This window comes from Homarus americanus, unplaced genomic scaffold (genome assembly GCF_018991925.1).
Source record: "Homarus americanus isolate GMGI-L3 unplaced genomic scaffold, GMGI_Hamer_2.0 scaffold39675, whole genome shotgun sequence".
Lineage (NCBI taxonomy): Eukaryota > Metazoa > Arthropoda > Malacostraca > Decapoda > Nephropidae > Homarus > Homarus americanus.
In genome coordinates, this window is record NW_024736071.1 from 6,165,932 (window position 1) to 6,182,694 (window position 16,763).

The 16,763-nt window shown below is 33.2% G+C and overlaps 1 protein-coding gene across 1 annotated transcript in view; it reads right to left on the reverse strand.

The window, feature by feature from the left end:
- Positions 1 to 16,763, reverse strand: part of LOC121871676 (disco-interacting protein 2-like) — a gene marked incomplete at its 5' end in the record, with an annotated part of 242,037 nt that overhangs the window by 15,694 nt on the left and 209,580 nt on the right. The window contains 2 exon segments of the mRNA XM_042374088.1: positions 4,522 to 4,923; positions 5,168 to 5,277. Of these exon segments, the coding sequence (XP_042230022.1) occupies positions 4,522 to 4,923; positions 5,168 to 5,277 (512 nt within the window).

Genomic DNA, 16,763 nt, shown 5'->3' on the forward strand with positions numbered 1-16,763 from the left:
CCCCACCCGCCACCCCTGCCTGACTGCCTGTTTTAGCTCATAAAATTCATACAAATTACTTCCGCCAGAATATAATTCTTATATTGCTGGAATTTTATATTCCAGGATTTATTTGAATATAAACATCATATATATTTTGCATTAGACATACAAATTTTTAGATAAAATTTTTCTCAGAGTAAATGGCCTGTAAAATATATGACACGAGACCAAAATATTCCTGGTCTTGTATGAATCCAGCAATGTCAATTATATTATCCTAACTTTAGTTTGAGGTATTATTTATTAAAATTTAGGCGTATATCCCACACATCTCCTTGGGACGGCAGGGGGTGGGGGAGGGAGGGACCCCAACCATCTGTTACCCCTGTAAGAATTTATTTTTTTTTATTAACTGAAGATATTTGTTTTAGCTCATAAACGTACAAATTACTCAAGTTCTGAATATAATTTATATTGCTGGAATTTATACTTGATGATCATTTGAAGTATAAACATCATATATTTTAAATAGACATACAAATTTTAGATAACAATTTTTCAAATTAACTGTTATCTTTTGTGCAAAATATATGACATTTATATTCAAAAATATTCCTGGTTCCATAAGGAATCCAGCAATGTCAATTATATTATCCTAACTTTAATCTGAGGTATTATTTATTACTAAATGTTAAAAACCCTCTTGGGAGGATTAGGGGTGGGGGAGGGTTGGGACCGACTGCTGCCGGTTGGAAGAGGGGGGAGGCAAGGTGGGGTAATTTTGATTGACAGATAGTGTCGTGAAGATTATTTTTTTTTATTAACTGAAGATATTTGTTTTAGCTCATAAAATTCATACAAATTACCCGGTCAGAATATAATTTACATTGCTGGAATTCTTATATCTAGATCATTTTATTGAGTAAACATCATATATTTTGCATTAAAACATACAAATTAGATAAAAATTTTTCTAGGTAACTATGTTATCTTTTAAAAAAATATATGGCATTTATATTCAAAATATTCCTGGTCTTACAAGGAATCCAGCAATGTCAATTGTATTATCCTAACTTTAGTTTGAGGTATTTATTAAAATTTAGTGGTTTTCCTCAAAAAATTTCTCTGAGAGGGAAGAGCTGCAGTGTAGTGTGAGAGGGGGGAGGTGGTTAAGTCCATTATTTGAATGGACATTAATCATGCATCAGTATTTCTTTCATTTCTTAAGTATTAATTGTGTGCATGTGTACCATCATAAAATTAAGATGTTATTTTAATACAACATAGGTATGTGCCTTCAAAAAGTGGGAGTTTGGGGTCGGGCCGGGTTTCTATTGGGAATTAATCCCATATATGTTCTGTTGTTCATTTAATCGCTGGATTTCACTTAACGCGGGACCCTCTGTTCACCTGACTGCTGCTAAGTACAACTGTATATATATATATATATATATATATATATATATATATATATATATATATATATATATATATATATATATATATATATATATATATATATATATATATATATATATATATATATATACCTAGACTCGACTTCACGCATCACGTGACTTCATTTAATTGCCGACTTACGCATCAGATATAGAAAAAAAAAAAAAAAAAAAAAAAAAAAAAAATTTAAATGACACGATTTTCTATATAAATTTAAACGTTTCCAGTTAATGTAGTTCCATGCATAATTAGAAAATTATAGCCCCATGTGCATTCAGCTGACTACATTAAAGGTTATGCCCAGTCACAATTGTATCCATTCCTATTATTTATTACTTACTGTAATTGTATCCATTCATCATTATTCATTACTTTACTGGTAATTTCTATTTCATTGTAGGATTTTTATTTTCCTTAAAAAAAAAAAAAAATTTTTTTTTTTTTTTTTTTTTAAATCTATGTCGGACTTACGACCTGAATTTGGTCCTAACCCCGTCGTAAGTCGGGCTAGGTGTGTGTGTGTGTGTGTGTATATATATATATATATATATATATATATATATATATATATATATATATATATATATATATATATATATATATATATATTGAGTCTGACTACCTGAAGATGTGAATTACATAAATGGGAACTTTGTATATATATATATATATATATATATATATATATATATATATATATATATATATATATATATATATATATATATATATATATATATATATATATATATATATATATATATATATATATATATATATATATATATATATATATATATATATATACAGTGGGGTATGCTATAATCTAACTTGATCCTACTACGTAATATTCTCTATAACAAACGGTTTTACCTATAAATTGAGAATGCTATAATCTAACTTAAACCTCTACAACTAACATTATTTATTTATTTATTTATTTATTTATTTATTTATTTATTTTATTTATTTTTTTTTTTACTAATTTATTGTTTATTTATTACAAGTATTAATGATACTCATTATTTCAGGGTTTAGATGCATATTTATCTTTTTTACAATTTTACAATTTTATATTATATTTTTCAGTGTTATGGTTGTATTGGGGGCGGAACGGATTAATCCTATAATCTATCTAATGCTATAATCTAACGCTGCTCTGAACCAATTAGATTCGTTATAGCATACCCAATTGTTTATATATATATATATATATATATATATATATATATATATATATATATATATATATATATATATATATATATATATATATATATATATATATATATATTTTTTAGTTGTACCGCTTAACGCGTTTCACTTAACGCATTTCTCATATACGGGTGTTCGCCAGAACCGAACTTTCACTTAACGCGTTCATCTACTCATATACGCAGGAAGCAGCGCGGGCACGACGCGCATACAAGGTCGCCCAGTCATCAAAGCATTACTGAGTTCTTTCACCTGCCACTCACCACAACCGCCCAAGTCAGTGATAGTGATAATTATAGTGAGGATATGGACTTATATGGACTTTGAGGGTTTGGACAAAGAGGGCCTCAAGCCTCTTGTGGTGGATAGTGATACAATTGATACAAGTGATACAGGTGAGGGCCAATAATCTGCCCTCTGCCTCGAACCAACCCCCATCCCCGTGTGCCCAGCCATCTTTTCTACTAATGTAAGTGTTAAAAAACTAATATTATTGATATTTCTCTTAATTATTAATTGTGTGTGCATACCATCATAAAGTTAAGATAATATTTTTACTACAACATAGTTGTGTGTCACAAAAAGTGGAGTTTGGGGGTCGGGCCAGTCTCTATTGGAATTAATGCTGTTGGAAGAACAGCACTGTGATCAATACATGATCAACTTAATCCTCTCGCATTCAGAAACATTATTAATTCTAATGTTTTGGGGAGAAAAGAGGGTAAAAAGCCACACAAAAGATATGAAAATGTCACACTTGGGAACCCATCTCATTATTTATTGCTTTATTTTAATGGTAATTAATGATTCGCGATACGGTGATTCACCTTACACTGCAATACTGGAGGACACATTACCATCGTTATTCGAGGCTTTACTGTATTCTAGGAAAAGCCAACAACGCTGTTGGAAAAACAGCACTGTGATCAATAAATGAACAACTTAATCCTCTCATGGTCTTTCGATGCCAATTGAGTCACTAACACTCCCACTCCCGTGCATGCGTAACCCCTCCTGCTCAGCTGTACCTCATGCTGAGAGCAACCCCCCCCTTAAGCAGAAACGCAGAACCCAAGTTCCTCCCACTAGTCTCGTGGGCTGGTAGATGCATCTCTAAGGGTGAAATCTTGTTAATGACACAACCTCGTTGAAAGACTGCTAGGGGGTGAGATTTCCAACCATGGCCAGGAGTACCAGAGGATTAAGTTGAAGATCATAAATAAATTGTGATTGGTACATGGTATGCCCACTGAACTTTAAAGACCAAAGAACTGAATATGCAAATACTTCCCTTTTTAAAATTATATTCTGCCTGTGTATTACTTTACCACAAAAGAGGATAATTCTTTTTTACATATTGTTAAGAAAAAATAGGTTATTAAATGGTTACAATTAGACAGGTGGAGAGATTCTAAGTACAGGTATTTAAATATTAAAACCGCTTGTTTTTTTTTTCTACTAAAAGTATACAGAATGTAATTTACAAACAGGTGAAAATACCGTAAATTATTTCAAGAAAACTGAAATTAATGAGGAGTTATTTATAAAATTATTTATTTATATATTTTCTTTGGGTTTACTCTTTTAGGTCTTATCCCACAATGATGCAGGTTGCCAATCTCTTCTTGGTAATAAATACCTGTACAAGAAGATGGGGTTATTAGCCCTATTCTCCTGGAATGGGGAAGAAAGAGGGAGGTATATCAAGCCTATGACATATTCTACAACAATGAGGACCATTACTCTCGAGACTGCATTTGGTTGTATTTTTGTAGTAAGTTATATTCAGAGAAATTATGGGAAAGATTAGTTTATATACATGAATAATTATTTTTTATAAGAGCTACTGGATTTAAACCAAAATTAAAGACAAATTACCTTACTCTTCAGTAGTTTTATAACTGTCAATGTTGATAAAATAATTGAAGATTTGGATACATCTACCACAGTTCTAACTGTGTTAACTGTTGATTGTAGATTCTGAGGGTGTGGAGGGCGGACAGTAACTGGTACAGCACCCACATACAAGCAGCCATAAAATGCTGCTATTAGATCCACCCCAGGTGGGTATATAAGTGCTACATGGTCACTAGTGTTTATGTGACCTTTCTCCAGCAGCAGGCAACCCACACGTTCTGCTTTTTTGTGGAGTTGGGCACAGGTAAGGGATGTAGCCACCTGTCCCTTGGAATTGAGGAGCGTCAGAATTTCATGGTTTTCTGTGGTTGAGGCTCAGCATTTGAGAATATCAGCAATGAACTGAGGATGCTGAAAAAAAAAGACTGAGTGCATCATACTGTATACAGTACTATATGTACTAAAGCATAAGCCACATGAAAATAAAGTGAGAATGAAACAAATTTAACAAAAAATAGTTTTGTGATTGTCCATCTTTGATACATGTGTGGAGAGGGAGAGACTATTGATTACTCATATTTTGGTCTATTATCACTAATGTATCAATAATCTAAAATAAGAGCATCCCAGGTAACATAAACTGTATGTTACTTACCCTTCTCATACCATCTTCATTGTCCATGAGTCCCATATCTCGACCTTGTGCACTGGCTAACCTATTGCCTTGAACCAGGTTCCCCACCATTACACTGGCTGGACCAACATCTGTGAAGGAAGAAAATACCATGTGTTGAAATTGTTCAAGAAATGTCTTCAAATAGAAAGATAAAGACAAAATGCTCATTGTACTAACATTTTCAATCTTTATTTTTCTATTTTAGTGGCTATTATTAATGTCACTGGTTTTATTCAAGACAATATTTAGCTGAGATATATACAGAGCACAATCCTTTATGGCAAGAATGATAATTTTAATTTTAAAAACTATTTACATTTTTGGGGCAAACAATGAATAAAATAATGATTAGATATACAGTATATATATTTTTAACTACTGAACAGTTTCTAACAATATAGAGTATTTTACAACAATGAAGACAACATATAAACGACAAAAGCAATGCAGTCAGAAGCACGTAATACCATCTCACTGTTTCCCTATGGTTAATTCTGAAGAACTGAGAAGACAAGTTACTCTCATGCTCCATTGCTATGTAATGAATGGTATTTAATCTTTGGCAAAAATTATTACAATATCAACCAGTCATAACTAATTTTTGAAAGTCAATCACACTTTAGTAAATTGTGACAGAATTTTTCTCCCTTATCATGAACCTACACTTAATTAGCGTGATAGTATATCAAATAATTTTTGCCACGACTAAAATTACAAGTAGTGTACAGTACATGTAATATAATTTTAATTACTTCTAACTTCTTTTGTGGCAGAGTATATGAAGTAATATTGAAATAGTTAAGTAATAACAACTGAATGAAGAGAATCAATATAAAAGAAGAACAAAAGTGTAAATGATATAGTTTTGCACAACACAAAGTTAGGAAGGGGTACTGCTAAAGGCTGATGACCAGTGTAAACACAGACACAGAAATGGTAAGGAAAGACATCATTACTGTACTGTATATGGAGTACAAATAAAAACAAATTAAAATATGGACATAATAAACAGTATATTGGATGATAGGAAAGTGAAGGTTGGCTGAAGGTTTATCTGACTGCCTGATAAAAATGTTCAAGCTGGTGGTATCGATACAGTGAATATCAGATGGTATTCTCAGACCTTCACTATATAAAGTCCTTGACCATGTATGACCAGCCTATACAGTACAATATAATATTTTCATGTTCTCAGATAAGTTGTTACCTAAACATCGCACTCTTCATGTGTTCCCATGAAAAATATTTTGTGTATAGTACTCCATTTTAAAAGTTTCGATGCATCAGTTGAGTTGAAAAACAGGAAAATATTGAAGGAGACCCCATTTCTACAATCACTATTGCAGTTATATAAACAGTAAAACCTCTCTCTAGCAGATGGCACTATGCTGACCACAAAATATCTCCGTTAGCCGGAACAATTGGTGCAGAGCACTTCCAGGAATGAGAGATTTCCGGGTAACAAAACAACTCTCCTAAAGCAGAAAAAATCCTAATCCCCGGAATTTTCTGGGTAACAGAAAAATGTTCTCTGAAGTTCCAGAAATTGCCCATTACATAATCTCTCAAGCCTGGAAAAATATCCCCCATCCCCGGAATTTCCGGGACCTGCAATTTTTTTTTGAATTTCCGGAAAATGTGCCCTAATTTTCATCTTCCGAATATTCTGCTTTTAAACGAGAGTTCTGGTTAAGAGAGATTACAGCTAATGGAGATATTACTACATAAAGTACTGTGCATTTAAAAATAAAAAACATAATGAAGACGTTTTACTAAATACATTTTTTCTTTTTTATCACAATGGAACTGGCATATTCTTGTGGGTTAAGGGAGGTGAATTATAATTTTTTACCAAACCCCTGTTAATTATACTGTACTCTACAATAAAACCTCCCAATACAATATTAAATACATATACTGTATACTGTAAAAGAATTCCATTATGTGCGTGATGAATATAAGATATTGCTAGCACCAGTCTTGCCATATGATTCAATAATTCTACCTTTCATTATGTGGATGATGACACTTACATGAGCTTGCCAAAGCATCAGCCTTGTTTTGCTGTCATAGATGACATTTTGAATGACAATGTGGATGCTTTGTAATAAAATGCAGGAAAGCTGGAAAGCTTTTGTTTAAAAATGTAATGTAAACTAACAAGTCACCAGAGAATTAGATTGTGAAGTATTGGTGGATTGGAAGAAAAGTTTCAAATGTTTGCTAGTAAAGTTTGATCCTCATGCAGGTGGCAAACGTAGGAGGCCAGCTAATAGTTGCCGAGTCTGATTCATATTTTTGTCAAAATCAATGTCTTGGGATGATTCAAATCATTAAAGTAAGATTTGCAAACTCAGGGGACTAGTGCACAACAATGATTCTAAGGAGTCCTGGTACAGCACAAACTATTATTGTGGAGTCATATGTCTACTATACAGATATGGTGATCAAACCTCCTCTACTATACAGATATGGTGATCAAACCTCCTCTACTATACAGATATATGATCAAACCTCCTCTACTATACAGATATGGTGATCAAACCTCCTCTACTATACAGATATGGTGATCAAACCTCCTCTACTATACAGATATGGTGATCAAACCTCCTACTATACAGATATGGTGATCAAACCTCCTCTACTATACAGATATGGTGATCAAACCTCTCTACTATACAGATGGTGATCAAACCTCTCATATGAATGGTGATCAAACCTCTACTATACAGATATGGTGATCAAACCTCCTCTACTATACAGATATGGTGATCAAACCTCCTCTACTATACAGATATGGTGATCAAACCTCCTCTACTATACAGATATGGTGATCAAACCTCCTTACTTTCCTTTACCTTTTATGACAATGAATATGCTCCATAAATCAAGAAAATATCCATTACAATGACAACTTTTTATCTAATTGTGCTATTAATGAATAAAAAAACACACATTAACGAACACAAGGCAATAGTTTAGGAAATAAGTTGAATTTAACTTTATTTTCGTTGTTCCATATGCAGATATGCAAAGTTTCATTATAAATTTTTTATATATAAATTTTTACCATTAAACTCAAACATATGACTGACATTATTATTATTATATAGATTACTGTGAAGGAGAAGCTGAGGAGCTTAAGTTTGTATGTACCAAGTGATTATAATAAAACAATGTTTTTTGGCAACTATATCCAAGAGAAGGGCTCTATGTCGAACACCAAATCACAGCACAACACCTCATCCCCACACATGTATTTTCCCTAGCTGCTATATCCAATAGTACAGTGCATTTTCTGTACAGTACTGTATAACCTATTTAAGAAATTACTAACTGGGAAAAAATTTAGAGCAGTGGTTCTTAACCTAAGAAGCACACCAAGGGGGGGGGGACAAGAGACTGAACATATTTGCATATTTCTGGCTCAGATTATTATTTTTATTCCCATTGAAAATAAATTTGTACAGATATATACAGTACAGGTACTACCCGACTTACGACGGGGTTAGGGACCGACATCCAGGTCGTAAGTCGAAAATGTCGTAAGTCGGAAATGCTTAAACAACACATAGAAAATAAAAAATGTGGGTCATTTTAAAATTTAGCCATCCAAGCTCTGTATACAAAGAGCTATTCAACTACTATTTTTGGCTCAATTATGTAACTTTATTCATTTATTGAAACTCATTTGCATGCACACACTGTCCTAAGAGCAAAGCTTTGTACAGTGAACCTCGCTTACGGTTTCACTTACGCGATGCTTTACATTCCGGGTACTTGCCAGAACCGACCTACTTTATGCAGTGCATCTACTCATATACGCAAAGTATAATTTTATTTAGCTCATAAAATTCATACAAACTATCCCAGAATATAATTTACATCGGAATTCTTACAATTGATGATCATTTTGAATAAAAGCATCATAGATTTTGCATTAGACATACAAATTTTAGATCTAATGCAAGTATTTTGTTAACTCTGAGCAAAATGTCATCTTTTGTGCAAAATATATGAAGTGTATATTCAAAATATTCCTGGTCTTGCAAGGAATCCAGCAATGTCAATTATATTATCCTAACTTTAGTCTGAGGTATTATTTATTACTAAAAATGTAAATATACTGTTATAACCCAATCATTTCTCTGGTAGGGAGGGAAGGTGGGGGTGAGGGGTAGGAGGAGGGAGGGACCCAGGGAGCAGGTGGGAAGAGGGGGGTGGGGTATTTTGATTGACAGATAGCATTTTGTAAGTATATTTTGTTTATTTATATTAGATATTTGTTTTAGCTCATAAAATTCATACAAATTACCGGGCCAGAATATAATTTACATTGCTGGAATTCTTACAATTTGATGATCATTTTGAATATAAACATCATAGATTTTGCATTAGACATACAAATTTTAGATTCACTTAAGTATTTTGTTTACTCTGAGTAAATATGTTATCTTTTGTGCAAAATATATGACATTTATATTCAAAATATTCCTGGTCTTACAAGGAATCCAGCAATGTCAATTATATTATCCTAACTTTAGTTTGAGGTATTATTTATTACTATACCTTAAAATCTAGTGGTTTTCCCCAAACATTTCTCAGAGAGGAAGAGCCAGGAGTGTGGAGAAGAGGGAAGGGAGTTGAGTCCATTATTTGAATGGACATTAACTTGGCGACTGTATTTCTCTATTTCTCTTAAGTATTAATTGTGTGCATGTACCATCATAAAATTAAGATGTTATTTTTACTAGAACATAGGTATTGTGTCAGAAAAAGTGGAGTTTGGGGGTCAGCCGGTCTCTATTTCATTTAATCCCATATGTTATGTTGTTGACTTTACGTTTTCAGGCCTCCGTGGGTTCAATTGACCGCAGAAAGTAAGGGTTCACTGTACCTTTAATTGAAATAATGTACAAAATGATTACTAAATTTTTTGTCTAGTGCAAACTATAGCCTGTTTACATTCAAATTAATCACTATCTTATAAGAATTCCAGCAATGTAAATTATATTCTCCCTGGTCACTTCTATGATATTTTATAAGCAAGAAACAAAACCTCAATCTAAAGGACATAAATAAACAAATAAATACTACACTAGACCTTCAGCGCCAACTGTCAAACATGTCACTGTCACCCCTTCCTCCCCGCCTCACCCCCACCAGGGTTTGGTGATTATACAGTAGGCTTTAAGTTTTTATATAATATAATATCACAGACTAAAGCTAGGATGTTAGGAGAATATAATTTGCATTGCTGGAGTCCTTGCAATACAGTGAATAATTTGAATATAAACATCATATATTTTGCACAAGAGATAAAAATTTTAGACATTAGTTTAGTACATTTTAGTAATGTATAATTTTTCAACTGTATTTTTGGGTAGATTTACATAAATTTCTTCATTTATTTTTAATCATTTACATGCACACACCGTACTAAAAGAAATAAATGACCTAAGTGCAAACCTGTACTGTACATGTACTAAATGATTATGGTACTAAAATTTTTATGTCTAGTGCAAATTATAGCTTGTTTATATTCAAATTAATCACTATCGTACAGGAATCCCAGCAATGTAAATTATATTCTCCCAGGTCATTTTAAAGGCATTTTATAAGAGAGAAGTTTAGTCACCTATGGACTGGTAAATAAACACACATTAGACCTTCAGTGCCAACTGTCAAACACATCACCTCACCTGCCGCTCCACCCCCAAGTTTCTCTCTCCCTCTCCCCCGCCAGGGATTTAGTCTGACAGTTTTTATCTTATATAATATCACAGACTAAAGTTAGGAGAATATAATTTGCATTGCTGGAATCCTTGCATGACAGCGAATAATTTGAATATATTTGCACGAGGAAAAAAAAAAAAAAAATATATATATATATATATATATATATATATATATATATATATATATATATATATATATATATATATATATATATATATACCTAGACACACACCTACAGTGATTTACTGTATATATATATATATATATATATATATATATATATATATATATATATATATATATATATATATATATATATATATATATATATATATATATATATATATATATATATATATATATATATATATATATATATATATATTACAGTTGTACCTCACTTAACGCGTCAATTGAACCCAGAGGTCCGTTATGAAAACCGCTATGAATAACAGAACATATGGGATTAATTCCAAAGAACCCAGCCCGACCCCAAACTCCACTTTTTGACTACAAAAACTATGTTGTAGTAAAATAACATCTTAATTTTATGATGGTACATGCACACAATTAATACTTAAGAGAAATAGAGAAATACGTCGCTAAGTTAATGTCCATTCAAATAATGGACTCAACTCCCTCCCCTCTTCTCACACTACACTCACTGGCTCTTCCCTCTGAGAAATTTTTGGGGAAAACCAGGTATAGTAATAAATAATTCCTCAAACTAAAGTTAGGATAATATAATTGACATTGCTGGATTCCTTGTAAGACCAGGAATATTTTGAATATAAATGTCATATATTTTCACAAAAGATAACATATTTACTCAGAATAAACTTTACATCAAAAATTTGTATGTCTAATGCAAAATCTATGATGTTTATATTCAAAATGATCACAAATTGTAAATTAGCAATGTAAATTATATTCTGGCCGGATAATTTGTATGAATTTTATGAGCTAAAACAAATATCTTCAGTTAATAAAAAAAAAAATATTCTTGACACTATCTGTCAATCAAAATTACCCACCTTGCCTTCCCCCTCTTCCAACGTGGTCAGTCCCAACCCTCCCCCACCCCCACCAATCCTCCTTCCAGAGTTTATAACATTTAGTATTAAATAATACCTCAGATTAAAGTTAGGATAATATAATTGACATTGCTGGATTCCTTGTAAGACCAGGAATATTTTGAATATAAATGTCATATTTTTGGACAAAGATAACATAGTTACCTAGAGAACAATTTTTATCTAAAATTGTATGTTTAATAAAATATATGTTGTTTATATTCAAAATGATCCAAATTATAAGAATTCCAGCAATGTAAATTTATATTCTGACGGAGTAATTTGTATGAATTTTATGAGCTAAAACAAATATCTTCAGTTAATAAAAAAAAATAATTCTTCACGGGGTAACAGATGGTGGGTGGTCCGGTTGATCGGTCGGTGGGTCCCTCCTCTCCCCACCCCCACCAACCGTCCCAGGAGATGTGTGGGATAACCACTAAATTTTAATAAATAATACCTCAAACTAAAGTTAGGATAATATAATTGACATTGCTGGATTCCTTGTAAGACCAGAATATTTTGAATATAAATGTCATATATTTTTGGACAAAAGATAACATAGTTACCTAGAAATATTTTTATCTAAAAATTGTATGTTTAATGCAAAATATATGTTGTTTATATTCAAATGATCACAAATTATAAGAATTCCAGCAATGTAAATTATATTCTGGCTAGTAATTTGTATGAATTTTATGAGCTAAAACAGGCAGTCAGGCAGGGTGGGGGTGGTGCGAATCTAAAAATAGCTCTCGAGCCGGACACTCACGCTTATATGATGAAAATGCCGCGTTAAGTGAAAGGTTCAGCTTTGGGCAAGGCACGTATATGCAGCAGCGTTAAGTGAAAGCGTTAAGCGGGTAAAACTTTATGTATGTATGTATATATATATATATATATATATATATATATATATATATATATATATATATATATATATATATATATATATATATATATATATATATATATATATATATATATATATATATATATATATATATATATATATATATATATATATATATATATATATATATATATATATATATATATATATTGTCATGAGTTGCGTTAAACTTGCGCAACCAACTCCAAAAGTTTGTTTACTAAAGATAAGGCGCCCGGTATCATAACTGGGACTTGTATTTTTCAATTAGTGCATGTTAGCCAGCCTTTACGGGGTGGGCAGTGAAACAGTGTTTTACTGTTCATCGCTTCACACCCAAAAACCTCATTTTAAGTAGTACCCCTGAGCCATGGGTTGGTTAGGCGTCGTCTCCATCCTCTCCCTCCTGAAAGGCGGGGCACCACACCACAGAGTCCTCCACGCCACTCGTCCTGTGAACCGTGATGCGACGAGGACTAAGCGTGTTAACCTAGGTTGTTATCCCCGTGGAAAATCACGTGTGGATGCCTGGTTGTGATAAGAGCAATCCAGGCTGGCCTATCAAACCTACAGTAAATGGTTAATTAATTCACGCTTACAGAGTTCTCCTGCACGACACCCGTCTACAGTGACCTTGATCGACACGAGACTAAGTGAGTAAACATTAGATCTAAAATTTGTATGTCTAATGCAAAATCTATGATGTTTTTATTCAAAATGATCATCAAATTGTAAGATTTCCAGCAATGTAAATTATATTCTGGCCGGGTAATTTGTATGAATTTTATGAGCTAAAACAAATATCTTCAGTTAATAAAAAAAAAAAATATTCTTCAGACACTATCTGTCAATCAAAGTACCCCACCTTCCCTCCCCCTCTCTTCCAACCGCGCCAGATGGTCGGTCGGTCCCAACCCTCCCCCCACCCCCCACCTTCCCTCCCTACCAGAGAAATGTTGGGTGAAAAAACTAGATTTTAACTTTTAGTAATAAATAATACCTCAGACTAAAGTTACGATAATATAATTGACATTGCTGGATTCCTTGTAAGACCAGGAATATTTTGAATATAAATGTCATATATTTTGCACAAAAGATAACATATTTACTCAGAGTAAACATTAGATCTAATATTTGTATGTCTAATGCAAAATCTTTGATGTTTATATTCAAAATGATCATCAAATTGTAAGAATTCCAGCAATGTAAATTATATTCTGGCCGGTTAATTTGCATGAATTTCATGAGCTAAAACAAATATCTTCAGTTAATAAAAAAAAATATTCTTCACACCATGCTAGATGGTCGGTTGATCGGTCCCTCCCTACAAGATAAATGTGTGGGAAAACCAGACTATTTACCTTTTTAGTAATAAATTATACCTCAAACTAAAGTTAGGATAATATAATTGACATTGCTGGATTCCTTGTAAGACCAGGAATATTTTGAATATAAATGTCATATATTTTGCACAAAAGATAACATATTTATTCAGAGTAAACATTCGATCTAAAATTTGTATGTCTAATGCAAAATCTATGATGTTTATATTCAAAATGATCATCAAATTGTAAGAATTCCAGCAATGTAAATTATATTCTGGCTGGATAATTTGTATGAATTTTATGAGCTAAATAAAACAATTATACTTCACCCGCGTAAAGGGGTACACGCACCGCGGAATGTGAGCATCCTGGGTTCTGGCAAGGCACCGCGTAAACGTGGAAATGCGGAATGTGGGACCGTGTAAAGTGAGGGTTGACTGTATATATATACACACACACAGTATAGTCTTGGTTTACGCGGATTTTTTATACGCAGTTGGTCCAATTATTAGTTACGCAGTACATTCCTGAATTTACGCGGGAAGTGGCGCGGACACGCTGCGCGCTAGGTCACTCTTACGTCACCGCTGACGTCGTATGACGTTTCGGACTGTGATTGGGCTACGCATCCTTACCACCCACGCATGCCCTCCGCCGCGAGCTGTGATTGGTCTATTTAACCTTGCTTGCCCAGTCAACAAAACATTACCGAGTTCTTCACCCGCCACAGCCAGCCCAAGTCAGTGATAGTGAGGATATGGACTTTGAGGGGTTTGACAAGGAGGCCCTGCTAGCCTCTGTGGTGGATAGTGATACAGGTGATACAAGTGATACAGGTGAGGGCCAATAATCTACCCTCTGCTTCGGAACCAACCCCCCATCCCGGGGACCCAGCCATCTCTTCTACTAACGTAAGTGTTAAAAAACCTAATATTATTGATATTTCTCTTAAATATTAATTGTGTATGCATACCATCATAAAATTAAGATGTTATTTTTACTACAACGTACGTATTGTGTCAGAAAAAGGGTAGTCTGGCGGTCGGCTCAGTCTCTATTTCAATTAATCCCATATGTTCTGTTATTCCGTTTACACATTTCACGTTATACGCGGACCTCCATGGGTTTAACTGACCGCGTAAAACGAAACTATACCGTAGTGATTTAAGGGCGACTTAGAGGAATTTTAGGAGTGTGTCTGACTTTATACACTTTTGGCTTTACTTTGTATGTACTTCTCTGTGAGCTGGAACCAATTACCCAATATCCCACTGAAACAATGGATTCGGTTAACGAATGACCTTCTGGAATGAATTGTGTTTGTTAACTGAGGGACCACTGTATTTAGGAAAAACTTGTGTATATTTTCCTCCCATAGCCATAGTTTTCTTAAAATATTACAGTAATATCTCCATTAGCCAGAATCCCTCCAACCTGGAATTCTCCAATAGACGGAATTGAATTTTTTTGGAAAATCATTCCCAAAGACGGAATTTTCCCCATGTTTGAAAGATGGAAATGATGCACATTTTCAGGAAATTCCAAGACAAATTTTCAGGTAGCCGAAAATTTCCGGGGATGGGGTGTATTTTCTGGCCTTGAGAGATGATGTAATGCGCAATTTCTGGAACTTCCGAGAACATTTTTCTGTTACCCAGAAAATTCCGGGGATGAGACATTTTTTCCGACTTTGAAAGTCATCTCGTTACCCGGAAATCTTTCATTCCTGGAAGTGCTCTGCACTAATTGTTCCGGCTAACAGAGATATCACTTGTACAGTATTACCCCGCCTAACGCGGTTTCACTTAACGCGTTTTATCATATACGCGGTGCCTCGCCAGAGCTGAACTTTCACTTAACACGGATTTTTTCCACATATACGCGGTGAGTGTCCGGCTCGAGACGCTATTTTTAGATTTGCCCCACCCGCCACCCTGCCTGACTGCCTGTTTTAGCTCATAAAATTCATACAAATTACCCGGCCAGAATATAATTTACATTGCTGGAATTCTTATAATTTGGTGATCATTTTGAATATAAACATCATATATTTTGCATTAGACATACAAATTTTAGATAAAAATTTTTCTCAGAGTAACTATGTTATCTTTTGTGCAAAATATATGACATTTATATTCAAAATATTCCTGGTCTTACAAGGAATCCAGCAATGTCAATTATATTATCCTAACTTTAGTTTGAGGTATTATTTATTAAAAAAAGTTAAGTATTCTGGTTTCCCACACATCTCCTTGGGACGGTTGGTGGGGGGTGGGGGGGAGGGAGGGACCGACCGACCATCTGTTACCCAGTGAAGAATTTTTTTTTTTTTTTTATTAACTGAAGATATTTGTTTTAGCTCAAAAAATTCATACAAATTACCCGGTCTGAATATAATTTACATTGCTGGAATTCTTATAATTTGATGATCATTTTGAATATAAACATCATATATTTTGCATTAGACATACAAATTTTAGATAAAAATTTTTCTCAGAGTAACTATGTTATCTTTTGTGCAAAATATATGACATTTATATTCAAAA